The sequence below is a fragment of the Bos mutus genome, chromosome 10, assembly GCF_027580195.1.
Source record: "Bos mutus isolate GX-2022 chromosome 10, NWIPB_WYAK_1.1, whole genome shotgun sequence".
NCBI lineage: Eukaryota > Metazoa > Chordata > Mammalia > Artiodactyla > Bovidae > Bos > Bos mutus.
The window spans coordinates 6,409,807-6,437,067 of record NC_091626.1 but is presented as its reverse complement, the minus strand read 5'-3'; the positions used below and the strand labels follow the sequence as shown (position 1 = coordinate 6,437,067).

Genomic DNA, 27,261 nt, shown 5'->3' with positions numbered 1-27,261 from the left:
TTTTTTCTTGGAGTAGGGGTGACAATGGAAAAAGCTTGAGAATCGTTTTCTTCTTTCTTAAATTGATTTCACAAAATAAGCCTTCACATTGAGTTTATTTCCTGCGACCATTTTTCCTGGGTATAATATGTCATTTGGATCTGTGATTGAACATTTCATTTAAATATAGTATCGGGACTTCCTGGTGGTTCAGTGTCAAGACTCTGTGCTGCCAATGCAGGTTTGATCCCTGGTCAGAAAACTAAGATCCTTAGGGCCAGAGATCCCACATGCCTGCCTGGTGGCGTCAAAAGATTAAAAAAAGAAGATAGTGTCTTTGAATTTTTTGTTACATTTGTTGCATTTTCCTCTTTTAAAACACCAGTTAAATCATTTGCTTAACCTCCTTTGTTCACTCATTATATTTCTTTCACTTTGTATTTTTCTCAAGTCTGTTTAGAAAACAGACTTATTTGCTTTTTATTGCTGCTTCTGATGTGGTTTCAACTCATTTCTTTTTAGCTCTTTTAGCTTACTTTTCATTGCTTGCTGCTTTATCTCTTCTTTAGATTTTTTAGTTATTTTTTTCTGAAGGTAGCTCATGTCATCTCTTACATCTACCACCTCTTGTATTTTTTCATCTAATTTTGTTCTTTATCCTTTATTGGTTTTCTTCTAATCATCTGTCAGGGCTACAACTAGGATAAGACCAATGAGGGACTAACTTAAGTTGTAAAATTTAAGATAGCATCAAAAAACTCAGTAATCAAGATAAATAGTATTTTGATGTGTTTTTTTAGAGTAATCCACGACTTCACTTTCACTTTTCACTTTCATGCATTGGAGAAGGAAATGGCAACCCACTCCAGTGTTGTTGCCTGGAGAATCCCAGGGACGGGGGAGCCTGGTGGGCTGCCGTCTATGGGGTCGCATGGAGTTGGACACGACTGAAGTGACTTAGCAGCAGCAACAGCAGCATGATGAATAAAATATCCACAATTAAATTCTAAGTAAAGATAAGATTAGTTTTCTTTGAATTAAAGTCTAACTATCCACAGTAGTTCCTTCCAACCCATTAGCAGTTTCGATTTCTGCAGTTTTAGTTACCTTTAAGATCTGAAAGTGTTAAGTGGAAAATTGCAGAAATAAACAGTTGATAAATTTTAAATGGCACATTGTTTTGAGCAGCATAATGAGATGTCATGCAGGCTGCTCTGTCCCTGGTGGGCCATGGCTTGTTCCTTTGTCCATATCCATGCTGTGTATACTACCTGCTCCTTAATACCTGTATAGGAAAACACATAGGGCGGTTGACCCTTGAACAACACAGGTTTGAACCCCACACATCCACTTACACTCAGGATTTTTCAGTAGTGTATAATACCTACAGTACTGCCCAATCCAGGAGTGGTTGAATTCGAGGATGGTGACCCCAGATGCAGAGGAATGACTGTAAGACGCTCAGGCTTTCTGCAGCACCAGACCCCTAATCCTGTTGTTGTTCACAGGCCAGTTCTCTCTGTAGGATTTGGTACTACCTACAGTTTCAGGCATCCACTGGGGGTCTTGGGATGTATTTCTCTTAAATAAAGGGAGACTGTTGTATTGTGTGTTTGAGTGTGTATGTGTTGAGACATGGTGTAAACTTTTTGTCTAGACTTTGATTTACCCTCCTAAACACACCTCTTAACAAATCTGTCATTTCTTTAGCCGCTTCCTGCACATCTTGACTTTTTAGGGATTCAAAACTTCTGTGTCGTTTACATACTGCCACCTGAAAATTGGTAGACCCCCTTCTGTGTCACCTATCCCTCAGACTGCTGATGGTAGAAATGGCTACTTTGTGTACACGTTCTGTCAGCTCCATCTCTTTGAGCGGATATTGAGATACTGCATCTCATATAAATGTGACATTCAATGAAGTTTTCAAATTCTTTAATTCTAGATTTGCAGAGTATCATTTTATTCCATTCCTGTGTATAACATTTTTATCTATTAAAAGCTTAAAGTTCTCCATATATTGAAACTTTGAAACATAGGGAAAAGAAAACATAGTTGATATACTTAACAGATTTAGTAATTTGGCAAAGTTTACTTACGTTGATTTCAGGTTTTATTAAGTCATTCACACCCAGAGAAAGCTTAATGGCAAGTTTCTGTTTTTAGGAATATTTAAAATGTGGCATGGGACTCTTTGGAAGATTATAAGGAAATTTTGAAGATATGAAAGCTGGAAAAAGAATTGGCTGGGGAAACTAGTAAATTTTGAACAATAGGTGACCCTCCATATCCACTAACTCAGGGTCTGCAGATAAGGAGAGCTAGTTGTACTGAGCTGTTTTATGTGTCGGACTTAGGCATCTGAAATTTTGGTGTCCAAAGGAGTCCTTGAAACAGTCCCCAGCAAAAAATAAGCAATGACTGTATATATATATTACCTTTTTATTTACTAAAGCTCTAATGAAAATATTGAACACTATGAAATATAAATCCTTTTTAAGAATAGTCACTAGAAATATAATAATGATTACATCTCATAGTAAAAGTTTAAAAACCTCTGGGCTATTTAGAACAGTAGACTGATCAGATAAATTATTTACTTAGTTTTTCAGATAGTACATATGCTTTCCTTCCTCCAAGAAGCTTTTCTTAATGACTGGACTTCATTCTTAAGATTTATGAATATTTAGCTTTCAGTTAAGTTTACAGTCATATTTTTGAGTGTTAAAGTTGTCTTTTGCGTATTTCCATATTCATAGTGACTGAAGCAGGGTGTGCACTGTCTTGTCCCTTCCCTTCCTGTCTCTTCTTTCCAGCATGCACTCCCTCCCTGCGATGCCCAGCACATAGTGACTCAGAGCTTTAACTTTTATCTTTTAGCCAGAGCCATGAATTAGTTGTCTTAATATTAAAAGAGAAATTGTTTCATAGGCTAAAGAACATTGTGGAATTAGCTTATATTGTTTTTGTTGAATAAACTGATAAGGAGATAAAAGATTGATACTGTTAAAGGTGGGAGAGAATAAACACAATATGTAGATTGCATTCAGCTAGTAAGTTTATTACTATATAGACCAGGGAGGAGTCTCTTTCCTCTAAGGCTAAGCTAGTTTACAGAAGAGGACATTGTACTTTATCCAGTAGAAGAAGAGGTTGTATTTGTGATATGATCCTGTCATATTTGAACTCATTCATTGAGAGAAAAACAAGTATATAAAATATTTATTTTATATATTGTTTTGAAGAATGTGAAACACTGAACCAGATATTTTACATTTGCACTAATTGCTTACATTTTGATGAAGGCAGTTTCCTCTAACATAGATCTGATGTAGTGTTCATTTTACTTTGGCTTTTCAATAGAGACTCTCCTGGCTATTAAAAGATGTAAAAAAGCCTAGAAGTTAATTTGAGATATTTCGAAGGATGTTAATGTTATTTTTTGATAGAATATAAAAATATCTTATCAAATCAAATTTAATGAAAGACTATTGATGATGAGAATTTACTTTTGAATAATGAAAGCAGAAAAATATCAGTAAATGTCTTTAGTAAAACTTACTTTTGCCCTTTTTAAAATTGTGCTTTCAGTGATATTCCCACTACTTTCAGTTCAGTTCAGTTCAGTCGCTCAGTCGTGTCTGACTCTTTGCGACCCCGTGAATTGCAGCACGCCAGGCCTCCCTGTCCATCACCAACTCCTGGAGTTCACTCAAACTCACATCCATCGAGTCAGTGATGCCATCCAGCCATCTCATCCTCTGTCGTCCCCTTCTCCTCCTGCCCCCAATCCTTCCCAGCATCAGAGTCTTTTCCAATGAGTCAGCTCTTTGCATGAAGAGGCCAAAGTACTGTAGTTTCAGCTTTAGCATCATTCCTTCCAGGGAAATCCCAGGGCTGATCTCCTTCAGAATGGACTAGTTGGATCTCCTTGCAGTCCAAGGGACCCTCAAGAGTCTTCTCCAACACCACAGTTCAAAAGCATCAATTCTTTGGCACTCAGCTTTCTTCACAGTCCAACTCTCACATCCATACATGACCACAGGAAAAACCATAGCCTTGACTAGATGGACCTTTGTTGGCAAAGTAATGTCTCTGCTTTTGAATATGCTATCTAGGTTGGTCATAACTTTTCTTCCAAGGAGTAAGCGTCTTTTAATTTCCTGGCTGCAGTCACCATCTGTAGTGATGTTGGAGCCCCCAAAAATAAAGTCTGACACTGTTTCCACTGTTTCCCCATTTCCCATGAAGTGATGGGACCAGATGCCATGATCTGAATGTTGAGCTTTAAGCCAGCTTTTTCACTTTCACTTTCATCAAGAGGCTTTTTAGCTCCTCTTCACTTTTTGCCATAATGTCATCTGCATATCTGAGGTTATTGATATTTCTCCTGGCAGTCTTGATTCCAGCTTGTGCTTCTTCCAGCCCAGCAATTCTCATGACATACTCTGCATATAAGTTAAATAAGCAGGGTGACAATATACAGCCTAGACATACTCCTTTTCCTATTTGGAACTAGTCTGTTGTTCAATGTCCAGTTCTAAATGTTGCTTCTTGACCTGCATATAGGTTTCTCAAGAGGCAGGTCAGGTGGTCTGGTATTCCCATCTCTTTCAGAATTTTCCACAGTTTATTGTGATCCACATAGTCAAAGGCTTTGACATAGTCAATAAAGCAGAAATAGATGTTTTCCCACTACTTTACACTGATTCAAAGCATTTGATGGAAAATATTTTACCTCTTTTTTAAAAACATGTCTGTAGTTCATGTGTCAGTTCATTTGTAGAAATAGTGAATGAGCATGGTTTTTGGTAATTATACCCTTGCTGTGCTCTTTATCTGAAATATCTTCAAAAAGTTATTTGAGTACAAAAAGAATAACAAGAGTCTCTCACCGGGCAGAATGGGTATGTTCATGTTTTTTCTGTGGAGTATAACACTTCTAAGAATATAATTACCTTTGCTTTTCCTTTTCTCCCTTTTTCTTCCACAGCCTCATGATTTTGATGAATGCCGATTTGATATTAGTGTAAATGATAGTGTTTGGTATCTTCGTGCTCAAGATCCAGATCACAGACAGCAGTGGATAGATGCCATTGAACAGCACAAGGTGGGTCTCTAGTGTTTACCTATCTAAAGAGACTTAGGCAAGAGACTCATGGTAAACACCTCTAAAAGAATCTTGATCTATACATGTGTACTGAATAGTTGAACATAATGTTTTGGGTTGTAAAATAAAGCAATACAGGTGTAAATTTTTGAAATGATTTTGTTTCTAACATTTGAATTATACTAAGGGATTGCCATGATAAATATTTTAAATTGATGATTAAAGCAAAATATGCCCTTGTATATAAATTTGTTTTTTATTTAGAGTTTGCTTCATAATGAATGCCTTTTATATCATCTGGGTAAAAGAATTCTTGGAATAACATCAGATTGTAAAATCCTAATGTTGAAAGCTTCAGTGTTAATTTTTATTGTCATTTGTAACCATTTGGGTAAATCCTTAGTATAATCATTTGTAAATTGTTAAATTTTGGTAAATATAAAGTTTTTAATAAACTTTGAAAAAGTCTTTCTTAAATACGTGTATAAGTCATAGTCTTGATATTTAAAGCTAGTTTTTGACTTCTGTATGAATAATTGGTATATAGACTAAAGAAATATATTTTTTAAAATCTCTATTATTAGCTAATTCAGTATTTCGTGGTAAAACAAGGAATAGGGAAAGTTACAGATTCACCATGCCATTCCTGATTGTGACTTAAGAAAACTGAATTTGTTCATATACTTGTCTGTACTTGTTCATTTGGGTTTCACAGAGTTGTAGCTGAAACACCTGTTTTGGTTATTTAACAGACACAAAACATGTACACACATACACACAACAAGAAAAACTGGTCAGGCCTGGGGTACTGCAGGCACTTTCTTCTTGATATTGATCGTGCATTAGGTTTATTTCTTCATTATAAATTTTCCCAGCCTAAGGAAATCTGGCTTTCATGCTTTCCTTTTGTCCTTTTTTTAACTTCAGAATTATATTACTTTAAAGCATTTTGTGAATCTTAGTTACCTTGATATTATTACCTCAGGAAATGGTGTAAAAATGGTAAACAGTTTTGTATTATTTAAAGAAAAGATGACCCAGTAGACATGGAAGCAACAAACTAAATGTCTATCAATAGATGAATGGATAAAGAAGATGTGGTACATGTAAACAATGGAATATTACTCAGCCAAAAAAGAATGAAATACTGCCATTTCCAGCAACATGGATGGACCTAGAGATTATCACACTAAGTGAAGAAAGTCAGATAGAGGAAGACAAGTATTGTGTGATATCACTTATATGTGAAATCTAAGAAGAAGATACAAATGAACTTATTTAGTAATACAAAACACAGACTCAGATTCATAGGTGCAGGAAACAACTTGTGACTCCTAAAGGGGAAACAGAAGGGGGAAGGACAAATTAGGAGTATGGGATTAACCACACACCACTATATATATGATAAACAACAGGGATTTATTGTGTAGTACAGGGATCTATATTCAGTAATTTGTAATAGCCTATAATGGAGAAGGATGTGAAGCCGTATACCTGAACTGACACAGTATTATAAACCAACTATAGTTAAGTAAAAATTAAAGCAAATAAATAAAAGTGAGACAAGCTAGAATTCTAAAATCTCAGTACTTTGGAACGGGGCTAACCTGAATTCTGACACTGCAGAGTCTGCCATGCATGACGTATGTGACCTTGCTGTCATCTCTTCTTAATGTGTTTAAAGGAAGACATGAAATAATATATGTAAGGTTACTTACCAGAATGGCTGATGTTTTTTCCCATTTATGACATAGTGGGAAAAGAAACAGTTTTGAAGTCACAAATTGACTGAAATTATACCATGTTTTTTATGGATAAAGAGTTCTACATTCAATGAGAGTTGCTAAATGTGCATTTAAAGAGAGTGGTCTGTTTTGTGTAGTTGTCAGGGCCAGCCCTCTTAATAATGATTAAAGGCATTATTAAAACTAATTTTGGTATTTTTAACTGAGATGATGTTTGTTGGCTTAGTTGATTTAGATTACAGCACTAGTTTTTTTCTGTTTTAAATAAGCATATTTGATTTTGTTCATTCTTCATAGTGAAGCTGGTTCAGGAATCTTTGCAGGTTGTCATTTTGTTTCTTCTCTTTGTATGAAGAATGATGCATAAAGCATATATTTCTTCTATATCATTGATTTCTTTGCACCTTTGAATAATGGATAGATAGGATCTTTAAGTCTCCATCAGAACATGGTGACTTACTCTGGGTAACAGAGTTTTGGTAAATTTAATTTCTTAGATTCAGCAGCAAGGTTCTAGATACAGTATATAAACTTTCTTTTCTTATTTCTAAATATAGTTTATTCATAAACAAGGAAGGAAAAATCATTGTTATTCTTATTAATATTTGTTAAATTTTAATGTAAAATGATATGTACCAATTAACATATCAGTGAAGATTTAAACTGAATTTGAATTCTAAAAATAAATTGAGTTATTAAACCGACATGGGAAGGAGAAAATTCAAAAGCTATCATCAAACATAACCAGAAAAGTTTCCTCTCTTTTTTTTTTCTTCCCATAGACCAGGAGCAGGAAGATAGTGAGATGTTTTCGGATTCATGCTTCAAAATCACTAAAAAATATTAATGTGGAACCTAAACTTGGTAATTTTACTATTTAAGCAAGCATTCTTAGATTGATATTCAGAATCAAATCAAATTGTTAAGGTATCTTGATGAGGATAGGAGGTATTGTTTATTTTGAGGTTCACCAGGTACTAATCATTGCATTATTATACTTCATGTACTTTATTTTCTAGCTACTGCCGTGAGAGATGAGGGAAATACTATTTCACAGACACGGTAACTGAGGTTTAGATTAAACTTAAGTGACTTGCCAGAGACTATACTGTGTTTTCGTAAATAGACTCTTAGGATTCAATTTTATGTTGATTGTGCTATTGGTTACCGTTGGCGGAATGCTTGAAAATAGTTCCTACAGGTTCACTTCCTGCAGGTTAGTGTGTGTTGTCTGAGTTCTGCTACCATATACATACCATATATATATACACAGGATAAATATGAACTCATCTTTCTGCCTATGGATTGCCATAACAGTGTTACATTGTAGTGTTTAAGCACTGGAGACTGGGGTCTGACATATATGGGATTAAATCCTAACACTATTATATAACAACTGTGTGACCTTGGTAAATTACCTAAAGAAGGAAAGATGACATAATGCATTGTTTACTTCCCCCCAAAAAAAAAAAAAAAAAAAACCCCACAAAAGACAAACAAGCAAGCGGAATAACCAGATCATGATAAAGCAAGTACTTCAGAGATGACCTGAGTTCCTATCATTCCAGTTCACTCAGTTCAATTCAGAGTTACTTCCATGGCACCACCTGTCCTTACGATGGCTGGACAGTACACTTGGAACAGTGGACCTGTCTTTTTCTCTTCTGATGTCGTCAGATGGCCCTGCCACTCCATTGCCTTTTCTTGCTGTTAGGCCTTTGTTAGGGCTTCCCTGATAGGTTTGGCTGGGGAAATTGGAGGTTTCCGTTCTTTTCTTTCCAGGAAGCTGTTATTCTCATTATGATAACCTTTATATATCAATCAATTTCACACATACATCCATACATAGATACTTACATACATATCTGGAATTCTATTTTACAGAACCTCTTCAACAAGAATAATATGGTAGAGGTGATGTTGATGATAGCAAACATTTCTGAGGATTACAGTGTGCCAGATAGAGTAATAAACACTTCATATGCTTTTTCACATTTTGCTCTCACAACCTTGTGAGATTAACATTACTGTCCTGTTTTTACACATTAGGAAATTGAGACAGAGAGAGGTTAAGTAACTTGTCCAAGGTTAAACTGCCAGTGAAGGGCCAGCATTCAGACCCAGGTCTGTATGACCTGGGAACCAGAACTTCTGTCCAGCAAACACTTCTGCCATCGTATAAGTGTTCATGGCAGATGTATTTTGTTGACTGAAATCTTGAGCTTCTTAAATCACAGTGTTCTCATTTTTTATATGTCCTTCATATCTCTGGTGTTTGTTTTGAACCATAAACTTCTTAAAGGCTCAGGGACACAATTTTTTTGTAGGAATCGGCAAGGCGTTAGACACATATGTTTTCCAGTTGAAATAATTTACAGTATTGTAAACATTTTAGGGGGGAAATTTGTAATTTAAGGAGTTGTTTTTTCTCTTTAATCTTTACATTTAGTGTTAGAATGATTACTGACAAAAATACACTAGGGTTCTGTGTTCTTTGTCTGCTACTGCTGCTGCTGCTAAGTTGCTTCAGTTGTGTTCGACTCTGTGCGACCCCAGAGATGGCAGCCCACCAGGCTCCCCTGTTCCTGGGATTCTCCAGGCAAGAACACTGGAATGGGTTGTCATTTCCTTCTCCAATGCATGAAAGTGAAAAGTGAAAGGGAAGTCGCTCAGTCGTGTCCGACTCTTCATGACCCCATGGACTGCAGCCTACCAGGCTTCTCCATCCATGGGATTTTCCAGGCAAGAGTACTGGAGTGGGGTGCCATCGCCTTCTCCGTTCTTTGTCTAACTCTGTTGTTTTGTCCTCCTTGGTATTCATTCCATAATAACTTGCTCAGTACAAGAAAAGTTAATATGATTTCATGATTTAAATTTTTGCAATATATTAGAAATAACATTAAACAAGTAGTCCCTCAAGTAGTCCCTGTGGAAAGAAGGTATTTCTGAGGTCTTTCTTAAATTCAGGGATTCTATTTTAATATAAAATATAGAAAGAGGCATATGTATACAAAACCAGTAATTTTATTTAAAATAATGTGCTGCCTTTATATATGTGGAATCCATTCATACTTTGCATTTCCCCTTAGGAATTGAAACAACACTAAATAAATCTTTAAAGACGGGGCTTGCTTGTTTTTTTAATCTCTTAGCCATCTGCCATGCTGTCTTTGAGGTCTAATGAATTGTTTTTGAAAATTATTTTAAAACTAAAAACTACAAATGTGATGGCAGGTTGGTTATTTTTTATTTGGATAAGTTAATATTATTTTTAGTAAAGATGTATCTAGTATTATCTAAAGGCTTCTGTGAGCATTTTCTGTGTAATCAGTTAATAAAGGAATTATGATAAGCCATCTGTTGACTCTATGATTTAAAAGAATCATAGGATTACTCCTAGAATCTTCTACAGTTGCAGTGCATGTGATTTTGAATAAACAGGATTTCTTCCTACCATGAAAGAAACAGACTCCCCTACATCACCACCGCATCCAAACAAGAAAACTAGCAGGAATGCTCTCCCTGTACTAGCAGATGTAAGAATCACGTTGATAAAGTTAAGTTTTTTTGCTCTGGTAAGTTTGTAGTAATCATGACATTGCTTTATTTCCATAAGGGAGCAACCTTAGTAGATGCTGAAATTTTGGTGGTCATGGACCACCCATATTCCCTATATTTTGTAAATTATCTAAGACCTAAGCAGTCATAGGAAAGTATACAATTTAGGGAGGAAGAATGCAGATAATTTTGACAGACGTTGATTTTCTGTGGTGAGCGTCTACAGGCAGCTGTTTTACAGTTTGGTGTTTGTGCCTTTTTCCTTTGTGAAGGCTCACTAATTCATCTGTAAAGCTCCGTTTGATTACTTTCAGAAGAAAGGTGTATTCTTGGCCTGAGAAGTTAAAGGATTTCTGTCTGAGGAAATTAAGTGCAATTTTTTTTTTAAGGAATTGATATATTTTACTTGAAATGGGTTATGAAAAAAGTTTCCCCACCAGAAGATTCTCATGGTTGAGCAAACCTAAATGATGCCCAAGACTCACTTTAAAGATCTTTTAAAAATGGTATTGCTTTCTGCCATAATGAGTTTTCTTTTTCCTATGGTATGTCAGGGTCAGTTTGATCTTAGTGCTTTTTCTCTACTTCTAAAAGAAGCAGTTTCTGCTTACTTGACATCTTAATTGCTTTTATCTTAAATTTGACATAAATTTATTAGAAAAATATTTTTAGTTAGGTGGCAGAATATACCTGTTTTCTTTCTAGCAGTTTTTAAACATCAAAGTCATATAAAGTCATCCCATTTCTATTTGCTGCGGGATCTTAGTGCCTCAACCAGGGATTGAGCCTATGCCCACGGTAATGGAAGCTCAGAGTCTTTCACTGGACTGCCAGGGAAGTCCTCTGCCTTTTTTAACCAACTATAATATTGGAGAAATTTCTGAACAGGTACTAGAGGCTCATTCTATACTTGTTTGCTTTATAAATGATTATCATGTAAACTTAGCTTTCCATTTTGAATCTGATTAAATTGATGAAGGTTTAAGAATGCAAATAAAACTTTCACAACAACTAGTTTTTAGTGTATACTTTATATAAGTAATTTATGGGCTCAGTGGATTAGAACCAGTTTTTCTTTTACCTTATTTGCATCACACCACAGTGATGAAGAAGATGGAATCAAATTTTACTTTTCCTGTATATTAAAGAGTTCTAATCGTGCTCAGTCGCTTCAGTTGTGTCCAACTCTGCAATTTCATGGACTACAGCCCACCAGGTTCCTCTGTCCATGGGATTTTCCAAGCAAGAATACAGGAGTGGGGTGCCATTTCCTTCTCCAGGAGATCGTCCCAACCCAGGGATCGAACCTGTGTCTCTTTTGTCTTCTGCATTGGCAGGCAGGTTCTTTATTACCACTAGTACCACTTGGGAAGCCCTTTAATTGTTGAGGGAAGTGCAGACCCAGTACTAGCTGCTGGAGTAGTCAGGGCTTTGCCATTTTCTCAGATAAGTTGTAGAAAAACCCAAGTAGGTGATATAACAACTGAACTTTATTAACCAGCATTTATTAAGTCTCTGGATGTTTCTCTCCTTAAAATGAGGAATTTGGTTGATTCTAAAAGTGGTAGTTACTCGCTTGATTGCTTGCAATAATCCATCAGTTCAGTTCCATCACTCAGTTGTGTCCGACTCTTTGCAACCCCATGGACTGCAGCACGCCAGGCCTCTCTGTCCATCACCAGCTCCCAAAGCTTGTTCAAACTCATGTCCATTAAGTCGGTGATGCCATCTAACCATCTCATCCTCTGTCGTCCCCTTCTCCTCCATTATGGATTATTGCCTTTTCCCATGGACAGTATGAAAAGGCAATAATCCATAATGGTTAGTAAAATGTTTTAACACTTAAATATAGATAATGTCTAACTATCATGATTTTTAAGGTTAGTGAAATCAAGGAAGAAAACAAGATACTAACTCTCTTTAATAGTCTTAGTGTTTTAGAATAAAAATACTTGTGTCAAAGGCTTTTAAAATAACTTTTTTAGTTTCTGTTGCCTGCAATTTTGTTGCAGTCAAAAGCAGAATTCACCTGAATTCATCTGCACTTTGTGCTTCCAAATGTTGCCTAAATATTTAATGAAGTTTATAATCTAAAAAGAGGGAATAAATGTCATTGATTTGTATATTTCAGCCAGGTTCTTCTATCTAGGAAGGTGTTTATCTTTTACCAGTTATTAAAGGAGGAATCAGGATTTTACAAGAACAGTGAACCAAGAAGATATTTAGGTAGCTAATCTTATTAACCATGTGGCCAGTTGAGGAGAAATAACTTGACAACATTTTATGTCATAAAGACAGGGAGGGTCTTACAAATTAATGAGAAAAGTTTACACAGTGCAAATGAAAAAAAAAAAAAAAGGCCAAGAGACTTGATCTGGTACTTCATAAAGAGCATATCCAAATGGATAATGAGCATATGAAAAGGTAGTCAACAGTTAATGCCATTAGATGTCAGGGAGCACAGTGATACCACCATATGCCTGAGTAGCTTAAAAAATAAAAGATTTAATACCAAATGTTGATGAGGATGATGTGCAACAGATATCCATTGGTAAAACAATTTTGTACTGTCTTCTAAAGCTGAGCACAGTGGATTAGTCACTTAAGTCGTGTCTGACTCTTTGTGACCCCATGAACTGTTATAGCTCGACGAGCTCCTCTGTCCATGGGATTTCCCAGGCAAGAAGACTGGAGTGGGTTGTCATGATCAGGTGAATATTGAAAATTTGAAAAGGTCTTACAAGTATTGATGTCATCAGTTCAGTTCACTTGTTCAGTTATGTCTGACTTTTCGTGACCCCATGGACTGCAGCGCGCCAGGGTTCTCTGTCCATCACCAACACTCCCAGAGTTGACTCAAATTCATGTCCATCATGTTGGTGATGCCATCCAAACATCTCATCCTCTGTTGTCCCCTTCTCCCGCCTTCAGTCTTTCCCAGCATCAGGGTCTTCTCCAATGAGTTGGTTCTTCTCATCAGGGGGCCAAAATAATGGAGTTTCAGCTTCAGCATCAGTCATTCCAATGAATATTCAGGACTGATTTCCTTTAGGATTGGCAGGTTTGATCTCCTTGCAGTCCGAGGGACACTCCAGAGTCTTCTCCAACACCACAGTTCAAAAGCATCAATTCTTCGGCTCTCAGCTTTCTTTATAGACCAACTCACATCCATACATGGCTACTGGAAAAACCATAGCTTTGACTAGATGGATCTTTGTTAGCAAAGTAAAGTCTTTGCTTTTTAGCATGCTGTCGAGGTTGGTCATAGCTTTTCTTCCAAGGACAAAGCATCTTTTAATTTCATGGCTGCGGTCACCATCTGCAGTGATTTTGGAGCCCCCCAAAATAAAATCTGTCACTGTTTCCATTTTTTCCCCATCTATTTCCCATGAAGTGATGGGACTGGATGCCATAATCTTAGTTTTCTGAATATTGAGTTTTAAGCCAGCTTTTTCATTGTCCTCTCTCTTTGACTTTCATCAAGAGGCCCTTTAGTTCTTCTTCACTTTCTGCCATAAGGGTGGTGTCACTTGCATATCTGAGGTTATTGATATTTCTCCCAGCAATCTTGATTCCAGCTTGTGCTTCATCCAGCTTAGCGTTTCACATGATGTCCTCTGCATCGAAGTTAAGTAAGCAGGGTGACAATATACAGCCTTGACGTACTCCTTTCCCCATTTGGAACCAGTCTGTTGTTCCATGTCCAGTTCTAACTGTCGCTTCTTGATCTGCATACAGATTTCTCAGGAGGCAGGTCAGAGGTCAGGTATTCCCATCTCTTGAAGAATTTTCCACAGTGTGTTGTGATCCACACAGTCAAAGGCTTTGGCATAGTCAGTAAAGGAGAAGTAGTTTTTCTGGAAATCTCTTGCTTTTTTGCTGATCCACCGGATGTTCGCAGTTTGATCTCTGTTCTGGTTCCTCTGCATTTTCTAAATCAGCTTCAACATCTAGAAGTTCACAGTTCATGTACTTTTGAAGCCTGCTTGGAGAATTTTGAGCATTACTTTGCTAGTGCGTGAGTTGAGTGCAGTTGTGTGGTAGTTTGAACATTCTTTGGCATTGCCTTTCTTTGGGATTGGAATGAAAACTGACCTTTTCCTGTCCTGTGCCCACTGCTGAGTTTTCCAAATTTGCTGGCATGTTGAGTATAGCATTTTCACAGCATCATCTTTGAAGATTTGAAATAGCTCAACTGGAATTTCAACTCTCTTCTTAGTGATGCTTCCTAAGGCCCACTTGACTTCACATTCCAGGATGTCTGGCTCTAGGTGAATGATCACACCATCGTGGTTATCTGGGTCATGAAGATCCTTTTTGTATAGTTCTTCTGTGTAGTCTTGCCACCTGTTCTTAATATCTTCTCCTTCTATTAGGTCCATACCATTTCTGTCCTTTGTTGTGCTCGTCTTTGCATGAAATGTTCCCTTAGTATCTCTAGTTTTCTTGAAGATGTATACAGTTTACCAAACTTGCATGTTGTTGTAATGCTTACCACATATTTGCTACTAACAATTCAGGTAAATATTACTAGATTTTTAGCTGATTCCTTGTATCTTTTTAAGTCTGTAAATTGCTTGCAAAATGTTTCTTTAGATAAAAAAGATGAGGGGGGAAAAGGACAGTTAATCTGGAGTTGAATAAAGGTTCCATATTGCTAGTTTTAGAAAATATTAAAGATAAATGAAGCTTTGTAGTATTAAAGTCCTTGTTTGTTTTTGTTTTTTTTAAACAGTGTTCAGTATTGTATTTGAATTTTTATTTAATCAGGAGGGAAGATTTCTGACAGTCACCCGGACAGATGTGATTCTGCTTTTGTTCTATCTGATATGGAAATGTAGTGGTGGGTGGCATGGCTTATGCATATTGACAGCAGTGGAAATTATTTTCTCATTTTACTTGCTGAGTGTATCGAACATTCGCTGGAAGAAAATGTTTCTTAAAAAATCAAGGTACATAAAACTATTCGTTTTCATCAAACATGCCTTTTTACCAAATACCTGAAAAACAGTTTTGCTTCCATTGTCTTAATTGTGTGATAGATACTCTGGGCTTGTGTGGTATTGAGGTATGAAAGACAGCATTGTGTTAAGAATCATAAGAATAGGTAGCAAAGTAGATGAACTTTAAGTTAAAATGTTATCCTCAAAAAAAAAATTCTGTCATTTTTCAGTCATATATCAAGTTCATGTTCTTGACAGACAAGTCATGATCATTGGCAGGAATATGTATGTATCAGTGTTTATTTCTTAGCCCGTTGTTCTCTTCAGTAGCACCTGCCTTGACCTGTAGAAGGATAGACTGTAACTAGCCAGTGTTATCATTTAATCCTGTGGGAAGTCTTTCAGTGTAGGTATTATTCCCATTTTGCATAAAAGTGAGATTGAACAGATTATGAGAACATTGATTAGTGCGTGGTAACATTATTCCAAGAACCAAACCTCAATTTTTTGTAATACACCCCGCTTTGTAGTTAGTTCCAGCTTTTTTCTCATGGGTGCATAGTTGAATACTAAGAAATAAATCATCAATCTCCTTAAAAAAAGAATCTTCACCATACAGTTAGATCTAAAAATTCTTAAGTCTTTTAAAACCATTCCTGCAAATAGTTGTATTGATCAGATTTCATTGGCTCCCCTTGCCCTGGGTTTTTTAAAAGTAACTTTTATTAATTAAAAGGAAAAAGTTACAAAATTACCATCAGTCTTATAACCAAGACAGTTCTTCATTTTGGTATATTTCCTTCTTATTCTCTGTACATTTTGCCCCTGTAACTTTATGGAAATAATGAAGTTTATATCCTGTTGTTGATTTTTTAACTCTAACATCATTTTCTCCTTATAACACAACTTCATTAATATTTCATTATATTTTAATTTTGGTACTCATTTGCTTATTCTTAGGCCTTTAGATGGTTTCAATTATTTTTTGCATTTAGTTTTTACTCCCTTCTACATGAAGTATTTTTCTGCAATTTGTGTCCTCATAAAGGATTCTCAGAAGTAGGACTGCTCTACTTAGGATATTAGCACTTTTGTTGTATGTTGTCAGGTTATTTCCCAGACTGGCGTTCATTCTGCCTACAAAATGTGTAGATCTTCCTTTCTCTGCTCTGCGTCTCTACCAGCTTCATTAATTTTTAACCTTTTCTAAGTGAGATAGATTAAACATGTGTTCTATGACTGCATTTTTTGTTTTTATTTTTGTAGAGGCGATACATGATTACTGTAAATAATTCAAACAATACAGCCAATACTGAAAACTATATAAAAGAAATTGAAAATTCTGGCCACAGAGAAATGACCACTCTTCATCTTTGGTAAAGATTTCTTCCAGATAATTTCTTTGCATGTACACCTTAGATTCCATACTACTTTGTAGCTTTTCCTTCACTCAACAGTAAGTTACAAGGATCTTTTTGTGTTTGAAATAGATTTCGTTCCTCCCTTACTCCCTGAGAAAAGAATGCATGTCCTTTTTAGAAAAGTTTGGTTTGCGATCAAAGCCCCAGAGTAATTAAGAATGTTCATTTGCTGACTGTTGTTTTATGTGCATGTATTTCTTTCAGGATCCTTGCAGGAAAGAATTAATAGTTCAGGTCCCCTGGCCAAATACCATCTTAACATTTCAACAGTCCTGCAAATACTACTTGGAGAAGGCAATGGCAGCCCGCTGCAGTACTCTTGCCTGGAAAATCCCATGGATGGAGGAGCCTGGGAGGCTGCAGTCCATGGGGTCGCTAAGAGTCGGACACGACTGAGCGACTTCACTTTCACTTTTCACTTTCATGCATTGGAGAAGGAAATGGCAACCCACTCCAGTGTTCTTGCCTGGAGAATCCCAGGGACAGGGGAGCCTGGTGGGCTGCCGTCTCTGGGGTTGCACGGAGTTGGACACTACTGGAATGACTTAGCAGCAGCAGCAGAAAATACTACTTAGACATATTAACCCTGTTTTTTCTCTTATTGGGACATTTAAAGGAGTCTCAAAAAGTAGCGTTAATTATTTTGCCACTCTCATCTCTTTGTAGTTAGATAAAAAGAATGAAATTATGACCTTTTTACTTTATACCTATGAAACTTCCTTCTAAAAGCAAATATACGTTGGCCCCCTTTTCTTCAGCAAATCATAAAATAGTTAATGAGCAGTGCTGGTATTTTGTTACATCTGCTGCTAGCTACTTTTAAACTTATTTTCCTCTGTAAAAGTGTTTCTCAAGTAGAGATATAAAGGAATATCCTGACTTTGTGCAAAGGTGAAGAAGCAATGGTAGCTAATACTTACTAAGCACTTATGATGTAATATAAATATTAGAAAGTATTGTTAAAGATTTCTTCACTATAAAGCACACTTCTTATAGCCTTGTCTACTTCTTCAAGTTCCACTGTTTCAAAACAGGTATTTCCCTACAAAAAACAGGCTAGAACAAAAGACTTTATTATAGCTTTACTGAGTAAACACATTTTAAATAATAGATAATAAATGAATAGGGAGGCTGACAGTAGTTTAGTTTAATTGTACTTCTGCCTCTAACAGGGACTTACAAGCAGTGTGTGAACTTGATCCAAGGAGAAGTATGAGCCAAATAGGATTTAAAACAGAAAGTGGAGTATCAGATGTCTGTTTTTAAAGTACCACCCTGGCTACACTAGAAAAGATTTCAAGAGGAACTAGACTAAAAGTAGTTAGAAATCTGGAGGATTTATCCAAATGAGACACTAGGTGACCACAGCTGGAAAACAGCAGTGGGAAATGGCAGTGGGAAAAGAGTGAAATGGACAGATTTAAAAGAAGTAGAAGCAGAATCTCTGGATGTTGAGGCAGTACAGTAATGATTAACATCATGGGCTCTTGAATTTGGAATTAAATCCTGGCTCCCTTACCAGTTGTGCAACTCATCACATAAAATCACCTACAAAATGGGTTAATATTAGTACCCATTTTACTTAGGCTTTTAAAAGGATTAAATGAGATAATTCACTTAAAGCTCTAGCATCAGCCCTGGCACAAAGTATCCTAAGTATTAGCTTTTACTATTGGTATTGGTGTTATAATTTATCCAGCTTGGCTTTGTGGGATTTATATATAAAATATCCATGTAAAATTGCTCAACTCTTTCATCAGCCTTCCTCTCAAGGCAAAACAAGAAAGATCTCTCTTATTCTTTAGTACTTGTTTTCTAAAGCTAGAGTGGAAATATTGTTAAACAACTTGCCTTTATACAGCCTCGTTTGGTTTATCTGTTATTTCTTATCTCCATTTTAATGTAATTAAGAAAAAACAGCTGGGCTTCTAGACTCCCTACAAGGGGAAGAATTTGAAAAACAGATAATGACTGAATTTCAGAGTGTCAAAATTAGTTTATTTGGAATCATCTTTTGTGACACAGATTGGGTACTTAAAAAGCTTTTGGTGGACTTCACTGGTGGCGCAGTGGGTTGGAATCGACCTGGCCAGTTGCAGGGGACACGGGTTTGATCCCTGGTCCAGGAAGACTCCACGTGCCACAAAGCAGCTAAGCCTGTGCACCATAACTACTGAGCCTTCCTGCTGCAACTCCTGAAGCCCATGTGCCCCAGAGCCTGTTTTCCACAACAAGAAACGCCCGTGCGCTGCAATGAAGAGTGGCCCCTACGCTCTGTGACTTGAAAAGGCCTGTGCACAGCAACGAAGACCTAGTGCAACCAAAAATCAGTTAATTAATAAATGTTTTAAAATTCCCATTAAAGAAAGCTTTTGGTGCAGAGGATATACTTGGTAGCTTTCTGAAAAGTCTAATTTCCCCTACAGATTAAACAAGATATGTATTATTATAAGTATAAGAGAGGAATGTCTGAAATCAAGGAGAGTGGGCACTGCTGTTGGTGTACTCTACTTCTGTAGTATCATATTGTATTTGGGCACTGTGGTAGTTCTTTGGATTGTGGTAGACAGTGTCTTAATTTTCTTTTACCCCTCTAGCCTTCTTTTAATACTTAAATAAGATGTGCAGTAAGGCTGTAGTTAACCCTTCCAGCCTTATCTCACTACAATACTACTTACTTAGATACTTCTATAAATGAAGGCCTATCTCATGCTTATTAGAAGAAAATGAAAAATGAATAACCGAGTTCCATAAATGACCTTCAAATGAGGTATTTTATTTGATAATTTTTTTTTTTATTCTTTAACTGAAGGATAATTGCTTTACAGAATTGTGTTGTTTTCTGTCAAACCTCAACATGAATGAGCACCATGGGTATACATATGTCCCCTCCCTTTTGAACCTCCCTCCCATATCCCACCCCATCCCACCCCTCTAGGTTGTTGCAGAGCCCCTCTTTGAGTTTCCTGAGACATACAGCAAATTCCTGTTGGCTATCTATTTTACATATGGTAATGTAAGTTTCCATATTACTCTCTCCATACATCTCATCCTCTCCCCATGTCCATAAGTCTGTTCTCTATGTCTCTTTCTCAATTGCTGCCTGAAAATAAATTCTTCAGTACCATTTTTCTAGATTCCGTATACTTGTCTTAGTATACAATATTATTTTTCTCTTTCTGGCTTACTTCATTCTGTATAATAGGCTCTAGGTTCATTCACCTCATTAGAACTGACTCAAATGTGTTCCTTTTTATGGTTGAGTAATATTCCATTGTATATACGTACCACAACTTCTTTATCCACTCATCGGTTGAGATAGTGGTTTTTCAGTTGTGGTTTGAGAAAAATATCTTGAGAGTAAGCAAATATATTCTATTCATTTAGCCATATTGCTGCTGGGTTCTAGGCAGTCAGAAATGGATGAAATCTTCTTTAATACAATTTTTCAAAATATATTTTAAATTTTCTTTGATATATGAGATAATGCAATTTTCTGGAAATCATTGTAAGTTCAACCCTTCCTCATCTGATACATTGTTAGTGTCATTTTCTGAATAAATTGTGTTATGTTTTATCTTTCCAGCTGGTTGAACATTTGGGCCTCCACTGGATATATGCATTTTTAGCCTAAGTTTTGGTGTTTTCAGCTTGATATAGAGAATTGTAGTTCTAGACTAGCCATATCGTTTTAAAGATAAGAAAAATAAGCCCAAGAAAGTAATGACTGACTGGTCTGGCTGTCTAGTGGTGACAGTGACACTCAAGCTTGTGTCCTCCCTGTTCCTGTGTTCTTTGCACTTCAGAGGCTAGTGCTTCTGAAGGGGGAACCATACATATTTGAAAGGCTAAACAGATTTTTAATATAAGTGAAATTGTACCAAATTTTATTACAGCAAATATTAATAATTTGTTTACTTAGAATCATAAGCAAAATTATTGCCATTGCAACTTACTATGATACTTAAGCCATAATCCTGTTGATTACATCGTTCTCTTGGCTATGGTGTCTTGCTTCTCATGTGGTTTGCTTTAAAATGATATTGAAAGTAGATGTGTGGATACTGGCAACACGGCAGGCGCATTTGGTTTTATTAAGAGTTTTAGAGTTTCAGTTTCTGGAAAATACTCCTTTGTTCTTATGTTAACATTTAGTCTTACTTCTCTTTTCTCTTTTCCCATAATTAAAATGGAAAGGGACAATGTCAGGGGTAGACCTGTGCCACTAAACAGAGAATTCTTGACACCATGAGGAAGTTCATTTCTTTCTCAGTTTCTTTGGTTGCTTCTTCCTGGAGAATATTATTAGGACAAGGAATAAGCTCTTCAGAAGGCAAGTGCTATGAAAAAATAAATCAGCTTTTTTCTTGTATCTTATACCACTGTTTTCAGAGTGTAGATGGGCTGATGAAAAATGAGACTGTGCAAAATGAGAATAGATGTTTATCTCCTGTGTGAATGAGCCAAACTCATGTGACATGTGGCATGTGGTGTGGCGTGTGGGATATCTTAGTTCCCCAACCAGGGATTGAACCTGGGCTCCCTGCATATCTTAACCAGTGGACCACCAGGGAAGTCCCTAGAGTTCTCTTTTCAAATTAGTTCTTAGGCATTTCTGGTCCTTTTTAAAACTTGTAACTTTGAACTATATGATTTAATTTATTGTGATCTTCAGTGTTCTCAAAAAATCAAGATACAGAAGGTAAAAGTAAGGGATTTAGTATGAAGGTTACTGTCGTACTTTGACCAATAGTAACCTTTGTATCAACTTTCCAAGTATACTGCTTGGAAAGCACCAGAGTGCTACTGACCCCCTCTGGTGGTCAAAAGATTATGCTTTTTCCTCCCCCTAAAATGAGGAGGAGTATTATAATAAAGGTGTGGTCTCATTACTGTAATATTTAAAAGAACCCCACCTTGTACTATATAGGACATGTTCAGTAAGTATGTCATTGAACCAAAATGGCATTTTATGTTTATATAAAACACATTGATGAATACTGCTTACAAAACAGCTATCCCATCATGGGTTTTTTTTGGTAAAGCAATTTGTGTGAGGGAATCTTAAAGCATATATATGTTAAAGGGGGGAAATATTCCTATAGTGACTGCATTTGAATTCCACATTATTAATTTTAGATGGAAATCGATGTTTTAAAAAATACTATTTTGGTAATTACAGGTTGTAAGTAAGTTCCACTTTTTTTCCTGTGGAAAAGCGGGATTAAGAAAAAAAGCTATGTACCTTTAATGTATTATCCCTAAAATTGTACCAATGAAATTTTGAAAGCATGTCACAATTTTTAAGAACATTTAACAGTGTATATCCATTGTGACCATAAAGAAATTTCTTCCCATTTTCCTCACCCCACCTTCAAAACACAGATGATAAATTCAGGGTGAGTATTGTTGCCTTTAAGGTGAACATCTTAGAAAGCCCAAATAGATGTCAACAACATTGCAACTTTTCAGAATAGTTTTATATCTTTTAGAATAATTTTTAGCCCCTGTGACAAAATGTTTTTAAAATATTGATATCCCTGGGGGACGTCCCTGGTGATCCAGTGACTAAGACATCGTGCTCCCAGTGCAGGGGGCCCAGCGTCGATCCATCCCTGGTCAGGGAGCTAGATGTCACATGCAGCGAAGAGTTTGCCTGCCGCAACCAAAAAAGAAAAAGATCCTCCATGCCACAAATAAAACTCAGCGTAGCCAACTAAATAAATAAATAATAAAATTTTTAATTATTAAAAATAAAAGAAAAATATTGATATCTTTGATAGAGTTTTGAGAGAAATCCAGTACCAAATGAAGCCATGTCATGTGAATAGGAAAGGCAGTCAAGCTTAATTCTACAGTTTGTAGCTAGTCCTTTAAAGTAGTAAGACCATTTTAAAATTTATATTCTGCAACTCCCCAAAATGATTTTAGATAGCTCCATTTTGCGGCTGTATCATAAAATCACTCTCAATGTTATAATAGTACCTAGGAATCTTTGATGCATTGTTGCCAGAATGATAGGCATTTCCAGAATGACTGGTTTTTAAACAGGGGTGATTCATTTGTATGTACATGTATATGTTTGTTAAGCACTTAGATTATTTTTAAAGTTGTCCCAGTGCAGTTACTGACATAGAATGACAAATGAACCCCCATTATTTAAACTGAATAGAATGAAATTGATATTCATGAGTATACTATATTTTTTCCCTTAGAATGATATATATAATTTATAATACAATTTATTTAAGTGAAACTTTGTTAGAAATAGAAACACGGTTATTCTAAATGCTCAGACTCAACATTCATTTACTATCCATTACTTAAAATGTACAGCAACATTATTGCTATATTAGAGTCTTTTGTTCTGTCATGCCTTTGTTGTAAGGAGATATTACTGTTTTGAAATAGTGGAACCTGAAGAAACAGACAAGAATATAAGAAGTATCTTTTAGAGTCAAAAAATGTTTAGTAAAGCTTTGTAGTGTTTGTATTTTGTTTCAAGATCTTAAAGTTTTGACTTACTCTGTTTAGGACTCATTGATATAAAGCATGTAAATGGGGAGGGTAGATTCATTTGGATTTGAATTTCAAATTGTTTGGTTCTAAATATTTTAAAATAAATATCTAAAATTGTTTTAAAATAAAATTTTGAAAAATTATGAGTTTTATATTTAAATGGACAGTTCGAATTAATTACTGGTTAGAAATGAATGACATACAAGTATCTGAGATAAGTGACTTCTGAAGTGCTTTATATTTTTAGTCCATTACATTTAATAGTCCATTAAATCTATTTAGTCCAATAGATTTTTCTTATTTTTAATTCCAGTCTTCTATATTTAAATCTATGAAAAACTTTACCAAAACAGTACAACAGTTAAAATGTAGAAACACTGTGCTCAGAAAGTTAGTATTCCTTTCAGATGGGAAACAGAAACTAGAGCCACGAGAAACCTAGGTCAGTGCCTTTGTTCCAGGACATTATTTGATAAAAGAAAAAGTCTTATTTTTTTAATGAATTATATGATTTCTGTAATTAGAATTCTCTTTTATTGGGATTCTGTTATACTGAAACAAGCTTACCTTTTTTTCTTTAGCTATTTTATTGAGGTATAATTTATAAAATGTATCAACTTAACTGGACACTTTGAGTTTTGAAAACTGTAATGTATTCTCACCAAAATTTATCTTTAGAGTTAGTGTCCCCACTGTCCCCTGGCCTGCTTTTCTCATGAACTATAACTTTGTCTTTTTTTAATAATCAGTTTTCTTGAGGTAGCATATATACAATGCATATACTTAATCCTTTCATTAATAGTTTCCCTGGCATCAAAATGCTTACTTTGTAATTTCTACCTCATTAGTAAAATATTGCTTTGCTTTGAGATAGGGAGTGGTATAGGGTGATACAAGTCTTGGAGAAGAGCTTTGATTCCATCTAGTCATAACTTTTATGGAGTGCAGGAGGAGAAGAGGGTGACAGAGGATGAGATGGTTGAGTGGCATCATCAACTCAATGGACATGAATTTAAGCAAACTCTGGGAGATAGCGAAGGACAGGGTAGCCTGGTGTGCTGCAGTCCATGGGGTCGCAAAGAGTCGGACACGACTGAGTAGCTGAACAACATAAGTGTGTAATTTCTTGGTAAATTCACAGTTAAGAACATATTGCAGTACCTTTTATAGCTAGAATGTTTTATGAACAATCATTATTACAGTATGACAATTTTATTTTGAATCTTTAACAACCAGTATGTACCTGAAGCTTGGACTTTGGGAAGCATATGCTAGATAGGATGCTAAAAATGATTAGGTATTATTTTACTTCTTAAGTTTATGACTAGGATTAAAATTATGCACAGTACTTCTAAAATCTATAGAAAGTAATCAGATACCCTAAATACTTGAACAGGTTTTAGGTATTTGAAACTTATTTTTTCCAAATGTTCAATTCCTTTGTCTATATTTTTGAAAAGTGAAAATTAGTAGCTCAGCCGTGTCCAACTCTCTGTGATCCCATGGACTGTGTGTAGCCCACCAGGCTCCTCGGTCCAGGGAATTCTCCAGGTGAAAGAGTACTGGAGTGTGTTGCTGTTTCCTTCTCCAGGGGATCTTCCTGACCCAGGGATCGAACCCAGGTCTCTTGCATTGCAGGCAGATTCTTTATCATTTGAGCCACAAGGGAAGTACTGCATTTTCCTAGGGAGGATGAGATACAAAATTGATACTCCTAAGCAGGGGTCCCCAACCTTTTTGGCACCAGGGGCCTGTTTGATTGAAGGTAATTTTTCCACAGATGGGATCAGGGGATGCTTTCAGGATGATTCAACTGCAGCAGTGGGGTGCAGCTGTAAATACAGATGAGGTTTCACCCACTTAACCGCCTCACCTCCTGCTCTGCAGCCTAGTTCCTAACAGGCCACGATACTGGTACCAGTCTGTGGCGCCATGGGTTGGGGACCCCTAAAGAGTAGCAGTTCTTCAAAATTAGATCACAGTGCTGAGTCTAAATAAAGCCTTCTATCGTGTGATGACAAAATAGGTTGGGAAAATTGGGGGTTTTCTTTGTGTCATGAACTGTTAAGGTCACTCCAAAAATGGAAAAAATTGCAACTGTCTTACAGAAGGTCGAAGTCCAGTAGTCCAGGAGTAGTAATGAAATGTAACTATTAAAATTGGGTAGTAGATGCCATAATCATAATAGGTTAAGAATGTTGAGAATACAAACTACCTGAAATAATAGGAGAGGCTTCATTGAGACAGAGGTATTTGAGCTATGTGAGGATAAGTAATTTGTTAAAGTAATTTGATAAAGAAACAGTACTCAAAGTTTCCTTTTTCTTTTGGTCCTTGTTCCACCAAAATTTTTTACCATGGTAAAATATGAATGACGATCTGTCATTTTAGCTTTTTAACTGTACAGTTCTGTGACATTAAATGTATCCACATTGTTATTCAACCATCATCACATCTATCTCCAGAACTTCATCTTATCCAGCTCTGTACCTAGTAGATTCTAACACCTCATTCTCCTATCTTCCTAGCTCCCTGATAACCACGACTCCACTTTCTGTCTCCATGAATTTACCTACTATAGGTAGCTCTCCTATTATAAACGGTTAGCCCACTAGCCCAGCGTGTAGTTGGTATTCAGTAAATTTCTAAATTAATGGCAGTTAGCAATTGAAACACATTGCTTATGCCAGTGGATTACCTATATTTCTTGAGTGAACTCTTATTTCTAATTATTGTTCCAATAACCTTATTTTTTAATTTTTTACCATAACCCTTATTAGTTTATATGGAAACTTTTGTTTTCTCAAGTATTTTTTCCAGTTTTATAATTGATCATGTAACATTGTATTAGTTTAAAGTTTACAGCATAAAGATTTGATATTTGTATATATTGTGAAATGCTTATTACAATAAGTTTACTTAATGTTCCTCACCTGACATGGTTAAAAAGTTTTTTCTTGTGATGATTAAGTATTTTTTATTTAATTTTTTCATGTAGTTTACTTTCCTTTTTAGACTGAATCTGGATATGGATCTGAATCCAGCTTGCGTCGACATGGCTCCATGGTGTCATTGGTATCCGGAGCAAGTGGCTATTCTGCAACATCCACCTCCTCATTCAAGGTTTGTAATTATGAATGCTTTAAGTTAAGGCAGCATAAATTGAGTTTAGTACTGAATGTTGTGAGCAGAACTTATTTAATAGTTTTTTGAAAAAAAATTTTTCATAATTTTTCATCACAATGTTAATTTGAAAATATTAAATATTAGCAAGTTGTCAGGCTTATTTCTCTCATTTCCTTCAGGCTTATCACTGTCAAACAATTAATTAGTTTCAAGTCTTTCCTTGGAAATACTACATTGAACTTGACAACTCTTCTTACCCCAAGCCCTCAGTAGTAAGATATAGACCTTAAATTAAAAGATGATGAAATCCCATGGGACTAAGTAAATTTTAATTTTGTTAACTTGGATTCCATCCTCCCATTTTCTCTGTTGCAGAAGGGCCACAGTTTACGTGAGAAACTGGCTGAAATGGAAACCTTTAGAGATATACTGTGTAGACAAGTTGATACTCTACAGAAGTTCTTTGATGCCTGTGCTGATGCTGTCTCCAAGGATGAATTTCAAAGGGATAAAGGTTAATTAGGCTATTACCACTATTTTTACTTGGAGAATGAATGGATTTAAAGCCTCTTGATCTTAAAGGGTAATGTCTTTTAAGTGATGAAGGTAATTATAGTCACTTTTGCTGCACATCACTAATGTCACAGATTTCAGTGTCCATGTAACTTGTATACTTTAATAGCACCTTAATTAATCTGATCACCCATACCAGATATTATTGAAGATTTTAAAATGATTTTTGAACTCTTTATTTTATTAAAAAATGTAATATCATCTTGATAATATGGAGCATTTCACATGATTATGTCTAATAAATTGCACCCTATGACAAGTCATAAGAGACAAGCATATGTTTATGT

At 35.9% G+C, this 27,261-nt stretch overlaps 1 protein-coding gene across 3 annotated transcripts in view; it reads left to right on the top strand.

Annotated features, from left to right (window-relative positions):
• Window positions 1-27,261, top strand: part of CERT1 (ceramide transporter 1) — a 131,425-nt gene that overhangs the window by 36,657 nt on the left and 67,507 nt on the right. For all 3 annotated transcript variants that reach the window (XM_005890090.3, XM_070377230.1, XM_005890091.2), the window contains 3 exons: window positions 4,973-5,089; window positions 26,291-26,398; window positions 26,777-26,915. In XM_005890090.3, the coding sequence (XP_005890152.2) occupies window positions 4,973-5,089; window positions 26,291-26,398; window positions 26,777-26,915 (364 nt within the window). The remainder of the gene's footprint in view (window positions 1-4,972; window positions 5,090-26,290; window positions 26,399-26,776; window positions 26,916-27,261) is intronic.